We start from the raw sequence: 14027 nt of genomic DNA on the forward strand, positions 1-14027 counted from the left end.
CATATAGACTCAAGTTAGCGTACCCAGATTCTTAATTACAGTGTAGCAATTGAAGCTCTGGAAAGTAGCAAGCATGTGATATATAAATACATATATGCAATTCTTATTGGACTTGGACATCTAACCATGTTGGATCTGATATTCTAATCTGTCTTCGAGTTTCGTATTTCTGTGCTCTTAATCCTCTGCCATCCCAGGCACACAAACACGTGCATTCTCCAGAATCAGAACTTAACCTTTTGGTAGGTAAGGAAAGTGTTTTAAGTAAATTAGTTTTATTCTTTTCACTATGAATGCCAGAGTTCTTTTCTTTTCAGTGATGTTTTTAAGATGATGCCCTTAATCACTTAGGACTGTTCACCAATAATTTTTGCCTCATAAATGCAGAATTCAAAACATCTTAAACTTTATACATCACTGGAATTATCATCTTGGAACATTATTAATGAAAACATTTGATAAGACAATGATTGCACATATAGAAAGAAAAACTAAGGTAGAAAACCAAGCAGTGATTTATCAGAGGTGATTCAGAGAGGAGGGCCGTTTAAACTCATGGGAATGATGCCAAATGCTCTATATGGGACATTTCATCAGCTCTAGTGATCCGTTCCGGGCTCTGCACGTTTTCTGTGCTCTTGTATCTGAATATATCCTTAACACATAACTCCCTAATCTTTTATCCAAGTTTAGTTTCTCATGTACATTTTGTTACTATCTGAAATTATATTTCTGTTTGTTCATCCTCTTCCAGTATAGTATTTCAGCATTAAAAGAACTACAATTTGATCTATCTGCTTTTCTGATGCATTTTCAACACTTCCTCAATAAATATTTATTGACAAAATACATAGAAAGATAAAAGAGGTGAGCAAGTTAGTTTATATATAACAGACTACTAAATTCTTGAAATTCTTACCACTTAACTGTAGTCCTTTTCACTAGAAGGATATGTTTAAGTCCAATTAGGCTAATATCTTCCTCTGGACAACTGCAAGGAAAAGTTGTAATAGGGTTTATAAATGATTACCATTTTTCTTGCACACCAAAATCCACTGTGTCCTGGACACTATGCTGTGAATTTAACCTGATGGGTTTTAAATGGGGGTGGGAAGGTTATCATCTCATTCCTATTTAAATTACTAAAATTTGAATTGAATTGGTTAAATCCAAACTAAGAACATCTTGGCAAAAATTACTTTTAGCATGTGTCCTAAAACTAACCTTACTTTTAAATTCTGTTATTTGCATTTACCCGAGAGACTAGGAAGAATGTTTTTTGACTGGTACTATGATTCCATTTTTTGTTGTTTTGTTTCATTTTCAATGGGTAGATCTCAAAGCCTACTCTTGTCTTTTGATGGACAATTTTTCTTGTATGATAAGTTTTGGTGTTGCTTATTTAAATATATATGTGTGTATGTATATGCACTTTTACTCCAGTAAGCCTTATAATAGCCTCTTGCTTGCAAAATATCTGACTATATTTGCAAAAACTTTTCTCATTTAGCTATATGTAATCACATACAGTAAAATCTGATCCAAAATCTCAACCTTGTTGGAAGAGAGAAAACAATATTTCTTCATATAATAATTGCCACATCTATAATAATATCCTTACCCTGACTTTTCCATCATGCAATTTATTCCCTTGCTTACATATGATAATACTTCTAAGGGGAAAGAGTGATTCTAACTTTTCATTGTAAATACTTATGGCCTTTAAAATTTTTATTTTGTGGATGAATGCATATTATTTTAGGCTTTATTTTAATTAATTAATTAATTTATTTATTTATTTATTTATTTAGGTCTTTTTGGGACAGGGTCTCCCTGTAGCCCCAGCTGTCCTGGAACTCACTATGTAGACCAGGCTGGCCTTGAACTCACTGAGATCCACCTGTCTCTGCCTCCCAAGTGCTTTGATCGTGCCACCATGCCAGGCCTAATGTTATGTATATGAGTGTTTTGCCTGCATTTATGTATATACACTACACGTGTGCCTAGTGTCCATGAAGGCCAGAAGATGGTGTCAGATCCCCTGGAACTGGAGTTAAGAATGGTGTTAGCTGCCATGTGTGTGCTGGGAACTGAACCCAGGTCCTCTGAAAGAGTAATAAGTCCTCCTTAACCACTGATCCATCTCTCCAACCCCAGCCCATATTTTATCTACAATAAAAGCTACTTTTAAGAGAAGATAATGAGTGATCAGAGAGATGACTCAACAGGTAAAGGTTCCTGCCGCCAAGCTTGACAGCCAGAATTCAAGCCCAGGGATGCACATGGTAGAAGGAGGGAACCATAAGTTGTCCTCTGACCACTACACAGGGACTTGTAGCATGTGTGTGCCTACAAACACACACACACACACTAAATAAAGATGTTTTAATAAAAAAGATGAGTTATGTAAAAATTAATAGAATAAGTATTTGACTTACAAATGTATGAATTCAATCAATAAGGCATAAGTGAATTAATTTCGGGGTTTTTTTTTCTTTTCTTTTTTTTTTTTTGGTCTTTTTGAGACGGTCTCCCTATAGCCCATCTGTTCTGGAACTCGCTATGTAACTCAGACTGGCTTCTATCTTCACAGAAATCCTCCTGTCTCTGCCTCCTGAGTGCTGGGATTAAAGGAGTGAAGCAAAACTTCTACTAAACCTATGTGTGGATACATGTCTGCTATAAAGAAGTTCACTAATAAAACTAGATTTTTTAAAGACTTCTTTCTAACAGATGTGCAGCCATACGTAGGTTTAGTGGAAGTTTCGCTTCACAGCCTATACGCTTAGAAATCTGAGTGCTGTTTGTGGCCTCCCCTTACATGCTAATATACTGGCAATGCTAGTTGGTGTTCGTTCATCAGTTCAGCCTGGGGACAAACTTCACTGAAATGCCAGGCCTTCATGAAAATCAGACTGTGAAGGCTCAAAGCACTTAATTAAAATTCCTCTACTAAATCCTGACTATTAAGGAAATTTAATTTATAATTATGAAAAAAATATTCAGATTGATTTCAACCCAATCAGTAAATTGTTGAGAGGGAATTTTTGTTGGTGCTATTACAGCTGCTGTTATCAGATATTGACAGGATAAAAATGGAGATTAGACTGAGAAAAACTGATGAAATATTAAGCTTTTAAAAGACAAAGCTTACACATTAATTGAAGGAGCTCATCTCAGGGATTGATAAAACAGGCCCAGTACAAAGCCAGCAGTGTTTTCTACGTTACCCTATGTCACTTGAAGACTCAAGCTTTGTCATTCATTGGATAAAATCAGGCTCATTGTTTAACCTCTTAATGCTTCAGTTCCTTCATCTGTATAATTGTGGATGAGATAATACCTATCACATGGGGTTGCTGAGCAACTGAATGAAATATCTAGAAAATACTTCTAGAGCATTACCTCATACAGAGTGCTTCAGAAAAAGTTAGCAATGACAGTTTCTCTATCTCTATAAACTTTTTTTCTTCTTGTTACTATGTTAATAAAAAATATGTTTAGAGTACACAGTAAAGGAGACAGGATTTTTGGAGTCCATAGGTGTCCTCTGGTCTACTGGTTCTTACGGGGCTTATTTGCTTATTTGTTTGCTTTCTGCCAAGCCCCTGAGCTCTCTTAATAAATCACATCACAGTGATACCTACTGTGGATATGATCTTCACGCCCAGCTCAGAAACATTGATGTTATATCTAGTCAGGACCCCTTCCTTCATGAATCCAGCAAAGTCTGACTTATCTCTCCTCTCATTGCATATATCCTTCATTTGAGTTCAGATGGTCAGGAATCACATACTCTATCCTCATTCTTCCCAGAACCACACACACTGCCCAACCTTCCCTGATCTTAAATATCAGTTTGGGTGCTTATTTATATATCCACACCTTTACTTAGACTCATAAGAAACATATAATGGTGCTTGAGAGATGGCTCAGTGGTTAGGAGCACCAGCTGCTCTTTCAGAGGACCCAGGTTCAATTCCCAGCACCCACCTGGCAACTAACAACTGTCCATAACTCCAGTTCCAGGGGATCTGATGCCCTCTTCTGACTTCTGAGGCCACTGCACAACATGGGTGCACTTACACACATGCAGGTAATACACTCATACACATAAAATAAATAAAATATTTTAAAAAGAACCATATATAACAGAGGAATGAGTGCTCAGATTGTAGTGCAGTGTACATTCCCATGCAGCTTGAACTCTACAGTGCACAAGTTTTGCCTTTGGGTTTTATTGCTGAAGCAAAACCCAAAGTGTCAACACCAGGGATGTTAGGACACTGAGTCCTAGAAATTCTGTTTATGAAACAATTCAGGATGACAAATTAGGAAAAGCACTACTTGCAGGTATTTGTGTTTCTATCACCATGGCTAAGGAAATGTAGGCGTATCTTGCTTTCAATCACAGGTATATTCCTAGCATTTGTAAGAAAAGACAGCAATATCTCAGTATTTATGATGGCTCATTCCTTTATATTCTTGTCAAGGAGATGAGGAGCCAAAATCAGAATGTGTGTGTGTGTGTGTGTGTGTGTGTGTGTGTGTGTGTATGTGTGTGTATCTTTTTGGGATAGCCTCTCCTTGTAGCCCCAGGTGGCCTGGAACTCACTATGTAGACCAGGCTGTCCTTGATTTCACAGAGATCCAACTGCTAGGATTAAAGGCATGTGCCACTGTGCCCAACTAGATAATTCTTGATGTATTATCCATGCTTACCTTGTGAGTGAGGTTGGTAAGGAAAAGGCATCCTAGCCATCTCAGAGAGTGTCAGTTTAGTTAAGCATTATGACCACTGTTAATTCTTTAAGTGCTTATTAAATGTCAAGACATGGACAAAGGACTTTAGAGTCTATTCACTGACTTGTTCCACTATTTGTATAACAACTGAATCCCAAGCATGTTAGAGTCACAAGATAGGATGTCCCCATTCACATTGGCCATAAATTCTCCAGAGAAAAATAGTGAATAAGTAAATAATATTGCTGATATTATCTTACTGAAGTAAATCTTGACATGCCAAGGGAGAGAGAGAGATATTGTTTAGGTCACTCAAGGTTAAGAAGAGAACTTTATGTTGCAAAAGAAAGAACTTACAAAGATCAAAAGCCTTCGTGAATGGAAAGAGGCAAGTGCAAAGCTCAGGGAAGGATTAGCTGATCTCCCCTAGAGGATCAGGGTGAGCTTTGTGGCCAGAACAAGGTGAGGGTATAGGGATGGTAAGAGATGAGATAGAGACCATATCATAGAAGGCTTCGTAATCTGTGATAAAGTGTTCAGATTTTAGAATATTTAATCCACAGAGTAACCTGTTATTATGGTCTGCACTGGTACATGAAAATTGAGATTTGGAAAGCCAGCAAGCATGTCTAAGTTTATAATCTAAGAACTAGCGTGAGTAGATTTGAACCGTGCTCTCACTCTAACTTCTATGTTACTATTAATCGCCTTGTCCTCTATCAACTCGTCTGGTTGCTTTTAAAAATATTCTAAATTCCGTGGACTCTGATAAAATGTTCTCAATATTTTTTAAAAAGACACATTTAAAACTAAGTTTTTATATGCAAAGCCAAGAAGGAGGCTGTGTGTACACTGTGTCATTTAATATCAGATACCCACAACATTTTGATTAAGAGTGATGATTTCTAATGCTTTTGCTAATTTGAGATAACTTGAATGATCTAATAGCAGTCTAAATGGTCACAACTTGCAGTAAAATCCACTCAAAAGACCAGTAGAGAACATTCAGGGTAAGATGAAAAATATTCTACTTTGAAGACTCAAAGTCAAAATTGGGTGCTTTAAATTTTTAGTCAGAGCTAAAATTGCCTACAAATTTTAAATGATGAACAATATCATTAAAAAATTTCATTTTAAATATGTATTTAATTTTTATTTTATGAAATGAGACCTTAGTAGTCTTTTATGCCATATCTCTTCAGTGTATTAATCAGAATATTTTCTTTTTTAAATTTTTTTATTTATTTTTTCAGTTTATTTTTTTATTTAATAACCACGTATTTAGAAGAAGCATTTCATTACAACAACATTGACATATTCAACAACAATTTTCAGAGCTAAGATGCTTCTCTTTCAAAATTGGCTGTAAATTTTTAGGTTTATAGTTGAATTAATACAGTAATACAATATTGTACTCCATATAAACCCTATAAGACATAAAATTAAATGAGGCTTTAAACTTTAAAAAAGATCTCCATTTCATTATTAAAATACACAGTTTCATACAGAAAAATTCATTTTTAATGCAATTGACATTAAGATGCTTGCAGGTGCGTTTCTAATCTCTACATGTCTGATTATTACTAGTGACAGTCGGCTACTTTCTGAGCTCCTTGGCATCTAAGCATGGATATAAAGTCATCAGGTAGATTTCAGTGGTAATGTTTTTCACATCTACTTGTTATTAAGGTGCAGATTTTTATGCTTTGAAGAATTTCTTTTTATAGACCCACTTCCCAGATAGCACCCTCCCATAGCCTCCCTCCCCCAACTAGAGCCCTTATACTTTGATATCCCTGCTACTGTCTGCTGTGTTGTCGGCACCCCCAGCCAGTCCCCAATATTTGTCCTTCTGGTGAATCTAGTCAGCCTATGTATAGGTCTTTGTTTTAGGAGGGTCCAAAGGAATATTGACAACTGAATACTGGCAGATGAGGAACAGAATATTTTCTTTTGACTTTCAAATTAATGTCTAAAATAGAAACCGTATTTTGAAAAAATACATTCTAAAGAAGAAATATATTTAAGCTAAATAATAGCTATGGCTTACCTAGGTAGTTTTATTTCTAAATGAAAGTAGAACAGTAATTAAAAGATGTTAAATAGATGTTGCTTATTTTGGGGGGGGGCCAGGAAAGTATTATTAGAGCCATTGTTCAAATGCTGTCATGTCCCATTGTAATTCACACTTAACGAATAATAAGCATTTATTTGAAAATTGTGACAATGTACTGAATCAGTTCCTGCGTTGGCTCTTCTCTCTTAGAACAAATGTTACTATAATTACTTTCCAACATAAGTATCCTTTTAGGGAGGAGGGTATCAAAGCCATATCATATGTAATTTGAAGAAAATGGATAAATTGGTGAGTTCCAGGATTACAACAATAGCTGTTTAAATTCTAGGTCAGTAAGATTGATCTTACTTTAATCCCATTTTTCCCCTATAGAACAGTAATTTGATAGGCAGAAATTTACAAAGACCTAGAATTCTGCCATTCATCAGAGGGACATTTGTGTGTTTCTTTGTTTGTTTATTTTTTACATTAACAAACAAATATATAAATCTTTTTTGCATTTTAAAAAATTTTATTGAATTTTTGTTGCTTTCATACAATACATCTTGATCATATTTAGACCCCCTCCCCTATCTGCACCCTCCCATAGTCCCTCCACTGAATTTGATGGATTCTGTCATATATGTTAAGGCCTATCAAGTTGTTTGTGTCCCCACATGTCTCTCCATGTGAATCCATTCACTGGAGCCTGGTCAACCTCGCTACTGTCACTCCCTTAATGAAGACCAACTTTCCCTCACCCAGCAGTGATCAGTTGCTGGTAGTTACTCAGCTAAGGTTGGGGCTTCCTATCCATTCCCCACATCTGTGCTGGGTTTTTGCCTAGTTTGAGTTTGCATGGATCTTGTGTATGCTGTCGCCATTACTGAAAGTTCATATGAGCGAGTTCCTAGCCACCTGGAAAACTGTTTCCTTGTGGTCATCCACCATTCCTACCGGGTACAGTCTTCCCCTCTTCTGTGTGGTCCCTGAGCCCTGAGTGGCAAAGGTTTAATATAGGAGTCTTATCTGGGGAATGGATAGTGATGAACACAGTCACAACTGGCCAAAATGTAGAGAATAAGAGACTTTTATTTTTTGAGACAGTTTCAACATTTGCTCAGGCTGACAGTGAATCTACCTTCCTCTTGCCTCAGCCTACCAAGTGTTAGTATTAGAAACGTGTGCCACCATGTCAGCACGAACCTCTTCTCTTTGATTCAGTTGCTTGTTTGTAAAACTCAATGGTGTATACTTAGTTAACATTTTAGGATGTGGTCCTTATCTCATTCATTTTTGTGTCTTAAGTATACAAGCAAGACACTTACATATACTAATACAGTATATGAGTGAACAATTGGAAAATGGATGAAACAATGTAATTTACTTTCAAATTAAAAGTAGAATATGGAAGTTTATGTTGGGTCATTTTAGCCTTAATGGTAGAATATTGTATAGAAATACCGTTTAGTTTCTTCAGCTCATATCAGCCTTGTTAATCAGTAATATTTTAGACTGTCTCAACCTTTTCTTCAGATTATGCAGATTTTAACTGGTACATGACAAAATAGTCATAAAGTTCTCCCAAGCTATCTGCAAGCTGTGAATTATTGCTCATAAATGAATAGTAATATCTAAGGACTGTAAAACCATCCCTTATGCTGAGAATTGCCTGTTTTCCTAGCTACCTACATTGGTGTCTCTCTTCTATAAACGGATTGTCTCTAGCAGAGTGTCTGGTATATGATATGCATTGCCTTTCATTCTTTTGGATTGCTGTTGTTTTTATGTCAGTAATTTTTGCCTTTAAGCTATAAACTCCTGAAAGGCCACAAATTGTCCAAAATTTTTATAACCTCAAAAACTCCTAACATAGTTACTCTGAATTGAGAATAACTATTCTTCTGAAGATATTTTTTAACTTTCAAGGTAGAATACTACATTATATAGCATTTGAAGATACGAAAAGGAACAGTCAAAATTACCCCCAAAAGGACACTAAAATTCTAAATAAATGTTCATGATGATTAGGGACACTAACCATTAAATCCAAATGACTATAGACATGCACAGTACCAGCATTATGAATCGCAGGCTTTTGGAGGTCCTACGAACAGTAGCTGTGGCACAGATATTCCTTGCAATATTACAGCATCCTTTGGAAAGTAAAGTTTAGGGTTTTCACTATTTACCAAATTGAACTATTGAAGCTATGTAAAATATTAGGAATATTAATTATTCAAGACTTTTTATTACTTTTGTTAGCTGTAAAGCATTTTTGTTTTTAAAAATAACCTTGTTTCATGAGGCCATGATTCATTCCTGACAGATACATACACAGGTCTCTAAATGAAAAGCAATGACATATTTACTAGCTGTGTAATCAGCCCCACTATCTATAGCTGAAAATAAATGATTCTTCAACTACTTCCACATTATTCACTTGGAATTACAAATCTTTCTCTTAGTGAATGAACTTCTCTTCATATTTTCTCGGCAGGAAGAAGCACTGCATGGGTTTCGAGTGAGCGACTATTTTGAATACATGGAAAATTTGGAGCAAAGCTACCGGCCAGTGCTGATGCGGGACATGCACAACATTAGAGTACAGAGCACATAGATCATGAGAGGCATGCTTTAATTTTATGTTTCATTCATTTTTAAAGGAAGCAAGGCGACTTGGTTGTTTTCTGTCTGCATCTATAACAGAGAAGGCTCTGAGCATGTGTATTGTAAATCAGTGCTGAGAACTTTTGAATAGAATATATTCATGTTGATATTTGCTCAATTTGTGACATGAAGTAAACTCATTTAAGTAAGTCCTTGTTTCTTAAAGTTTTAAGATCAGACCTAGGTTATAGTATTTATGTTAGACTTAATTAAAAATGGATGGAAAAACCTTAATATAAGACCTGAAAATTTGAAACTACTTGGAAAACACTTCAAGATCTGGACATAAGCAGTAGCTTTCTGAATAAGATTCAGATAGCTCAGGAAATAAAAGCAGGCATGGAAAAATGGTACTACATTTTAAGAAAAGAAAAGAAATGAAAGACTACAGAATGGGAAAAAATTGTCAAGTGTTGGTCTAATGGGGGCTAATATGTAAAACTCAAAAAATTACAAAATAATGAAAAATTCAGTCAACAAATGGGCAGGGGAAATGAACAGACACATCAAAGGATAAAGTACAAATAGAGAACAAGTACGTGCACAAGGCTCCCCACCTTTATGCATCAGGAAAATTCCCATTAGAACTACACTGAGGTCCCACTTCACCCTGTCAAAGTGGCTGTAATTAAGAAAACAGTGCCAGCTAGGGTTGGGATGGGGGCTTCTAAATAGCCAGTGGGAATGTAAATTATTCTAGACACTATTGAATCTAGTATGGAGACTCTTCAGAAAATCAAAGCTAGAACTTCCATATGACCTAGCTTTACAACTTCAAGATATATACTAAAAACAGTAAAAGTCAGCATACTATAGAAACCGCTTGCATACCCATGGCACTGTTCACAATAGCCAGACTATGAAGCAGCCTAGGCACTCATGAATAGATGGATAAGGAAAATGTGACATATGTAAACAGGATTTTACCCAGCCCTCAAGACTGATGTTATATCATTTGTAAGAAAATGGGACTGGAGAACATGTTGAATGATAGAAACCAGTCCCATAGAGATGAATATCACATGCTTTATCTCATATGTAGAAGCTGGGGGTAGAGCATGAAACTAAAAGGATGAGGGACATGGAAGGTACAGGAGGGATAAGAAAGTGATGGGGGATGACCAACCAGTGAGATGACTCAACAGGTAAAGGCAGTTGCTGTTAAGCCTGATGACCTGAGTTCCCTGGAATCCACATGTGGAAGGAGAGAACTGACTCCCAGAAGTTGTCCTCTGACCCCCACATGCACAACATGACACATGACCACCCCCTAAAAATAAATAAATTTAAAGTATTTTAAAATATTTCAAAATAAAGTAACAAGAGAGGAATATGATCAGAGTATATTATATTCATGTTGGCAATGCCATAATGAAACCTCATTATACAACAAATGTATACTAATAAAAGTTTTAAGTGTCCTGACCTGCATCACCTTCTCTATTGTATTATGAGAATATCTTTCTTCTAATGAGTTTGAGAAGAAGCAATATTGTTAAAAAAGAAAAGCTGACTAGCCCGAAAGAGCCCATAGAGATAAGAAATAAAAGCAGTTGTCTTCGTGCTTTCTGACTTTACATACGGAAGAAAACAGAACAGAGCACACTTGCTCATTTTACTTGTGGAGGAGCAAATGATTCTTATCATGACAAGTGGCAGGAGAGCTGCTGTCCTCAGACATAATTGTTTTCTAGGAGATGCTTTGGGTACCTATATCAATTTGTAAGTTTTCAGAAATACAGTGTTTACATGGTTCATTTAAAAGATAGATTGGTTCTCTCGTGCTGATAAGCATTCTGCGACTATTTCTTGTGCATTTCTTGTTGATAGATTTGATTGGTACTGAACTTGAAAACATTAAGAAGAATAGGTTTCTAAATTATTTTAAATGACTAACGCTATGTTTTATTCAAATACAAGTCTCTGATTCCATAAGATTAATGTATATGTGAAGGTCTATTTTCCTGTAAATGTCATATTTACTAGACAGAAAACAATACTCATATATGTTAAATTATTAATTTACAATTTCAACTTTTTAATCATAGAGGTCATTTTGATTCTTTGCTTATAAGTTAATGCTACAGTCATTTGAAAATTAATGCTACTTTTTTTTGTCAAAACTATGCCACCTACAAACTCACTTTTCCTTTCAGCATGTGAGACAATTGTTGCTATGCAGCATTCGGTTTTGTGATATTTAGGCATTTGCAGTATACATCTTCAAAAATCAGGTTTTGTACCATAAATGCCAGGAATGCTGTTTTAAAGGGCATTGCAAAGCTGAGAAAGGTAGATTGAGCAAGTTAATATGGCATATTGCACACTTTAGTGCCAGCTGATGTGTACGAGAGTACTAAAAATGATCCGAAATACTGTTCTTTGTCTCTTTTCAAACTTCATTTTGAAAAGTTCCTCCATGAAACTGCAATCATGTTTCTGATTCTTCCTTCCCTTTCCATTGCTGAGTTAGCTCTTAGTGCTATGAAATCAACGGCTTTCTTTCATACAAAAGCTCTTACATTGGAGCTAGAAATGATTTTGCATCATTGGTGGTTTTTATTGAAAACTCAGATCAGATCTAGGTTTTAACTATTACAGTTTGCAAAAAGTGATGCCATCTGGAGACAGGTGCCCTTGACTTGCAGTTGATAGTTTAGAAACAGAACTCGAAATGGTGATTCATACCTATAATCCCAGTACTCAAGAGGCAGAGGAACTCAAGTTTTCAGACCAGGCTGGTCTACAAGGTGAACTTTAGGCTAGCCAGGGCTACATAGTGAAACCCTGTTTCCCAAAAGAGATGAATAAATAAAAATGAGGATTGGTCAGATGGTCAAGCCTGATGACCTGAGTTTCATCCCCAGGACCCACATGGTAGAAGGAAAGAACGAACTCCCACAAGTTGTCCTCTGACCTCCATACCTGTCCCAAACTCCACTCAAAAACCCTCCACCACCCCACCAAAATCCCACAAATGTAATTGTAGTTTTAAATAAATAAATAATAAAAATCAAGAAATAAAAAATCCAAAATTAAAAATAAATAAATGTCCTATGAAGAATGACTTAGCATTTGTTTCATGGAAGAAAACAAAATATGTTAGTTTATGTGGCTACCCTTGTGAGTCAATTTTGTACTTATTTTATGAGTACCCTTAAAGAATATTGTCTTAACTCTGTTTTTTTAAGTATGAAATCTTATGACAGACTTTGTATCTGATTTGTAATTTGATAGTTCATACATTTTATAGTCTTCAATTATAAGCAATACTATATGATATAAATTATTGTGAAATTTTTATTCATATGCAAATCCTTGGCTGTGTGCTTTCAGATTTCCTATTTAGGGGTTAGCAGTATAGTTGCTCGGTGGTAGATTGCTTGCCCAAAATGTACGAGGCTGTGGACACCACCTCCAGCACCGAAAAAAAATAATTAAGATTCATAGTTAGAAGTCTTACAGGTTTTAGATGTCTAAAGTATCTCTCAAGGTGTTACACAGTAAATCTCAGGAAATTATTAAACTTCACTAAAGTAGTCTACCTATATTTTGCTTAGTCAATAATACTATGTACTTGTTTCAATTTCTCCTTCCTAGATATTGAAGAAATTTGCTTATCATTTATTTAAATAGGCAATTTAAACAGTACACATGAAAATATATGATACTCAAAATTGTAAGAGGTTATGATCATGAGATGAATACTTTTTCAACCATGGAAAAAAGATAATAAAAGTTACCCACTAGACTTGGTAACCTTGATAAGAGCAGGTTTGAGGAAGTAATAGAGAAAAACTTGATTGGATTGTGTTTAATAGAATAGATTTTGAAACTCCCCTTTCCAGGAGTGTTGTTTTAAAGGAAAGGAAAGCAGGGGTAGTAGTTAATACAATACAGGCTCAAGTTGTTGTTGTTGTGTTGTTTTATTTTTAAGACAGGAAGAGAAGCTTCTTTATGCTGGGGTGAGGATTATGCAGTAGCCAAGAGAAAGTCATGCTTTAGACTGTGATGAACTCAGGAGAGTGCAATGGGATTTCATGCATGATAGAACTAGCCTTTACCGAGATCCTGGGTGTTTCATTCAGAGTAATGTAAGAAGAGACAGAGCAAATGGACATAGGTGCAGAGTTTGTGTTTGAAGGAGCAGTTGCTTTCACAGCAGCACAGGAAAGTCATAGGAGTTGGTGTGGAAAGTACTTTGACAAATTTATTTATATTTTAGGAAATGAGCACATGTGATATAGGTGTTAAGGATAGTGAGTCAGTGACTATTTTTAAAGAAACTTTGAATTGTATCCTTAAAAGGAGTTAAAGTTCAGGGTATAAATTTCACCCTAATGAAGTTGACCTTATCAAAATTGAAAAATACTATAAAGAGAATTAGAAAAATGCGTCATATGAAAGAATTTCAACATTAGCACCTACTTTAGTTGAGGGTTTCCTACAGATCCATATCAGGTTGAGGAGCATTCCTCTAATTCTGTCAGTTTTTATCAGGAATAGTTTTGAATTGGGAAGAGATTTCATCAGTTGCTTCTTATGAAAATATTTCTAA

At 35.6% G+C, this 14027-nt stretch overlaps 1 protein-coding gene across 1 annotated transcript in view; it reads left to right on the forward strand.

The window, feature by feature from the left end:
* Tbc1d32 (TBC1 domain family member 32) overlaps nucleotides 1-10894 on the forward strand; it is a gene marked incomplete at its 5' end in the record, with an annotated part of 270497 nt that extends 259603 nt beyond the window's left edge. The window contains one exon of the mRNA XM_008835797.3: nucleotides 9300-10894. Within this exon, the coding sequence (XP_008834019.3) occupies nucleotides 9300-9419 (120 nt within the window). The remainder of the gene's footprint in view (nucleotides 1-9299) is intronic.
* Between the last annotated feature and the right edge of the window lie 3133 nt (nucleotides 10895-14027).

The sequence above is a fragment of the Nannospalax galili genome, unplaced genomic scaffold (genome assembly GCF_000622305.1).
Source record: "Nannospalax galili isolate Female #2095 unplaced genomic scaffold, S.galili_v1.0 scaffold417, whole genome shotgun sequence".
NCBI classification, from domain to species: Eukaryota; Metazoa; Chordata; class Mammalia; order Rodentia; family Spalacidae; genus Nannospalax; species Nannospalax galili.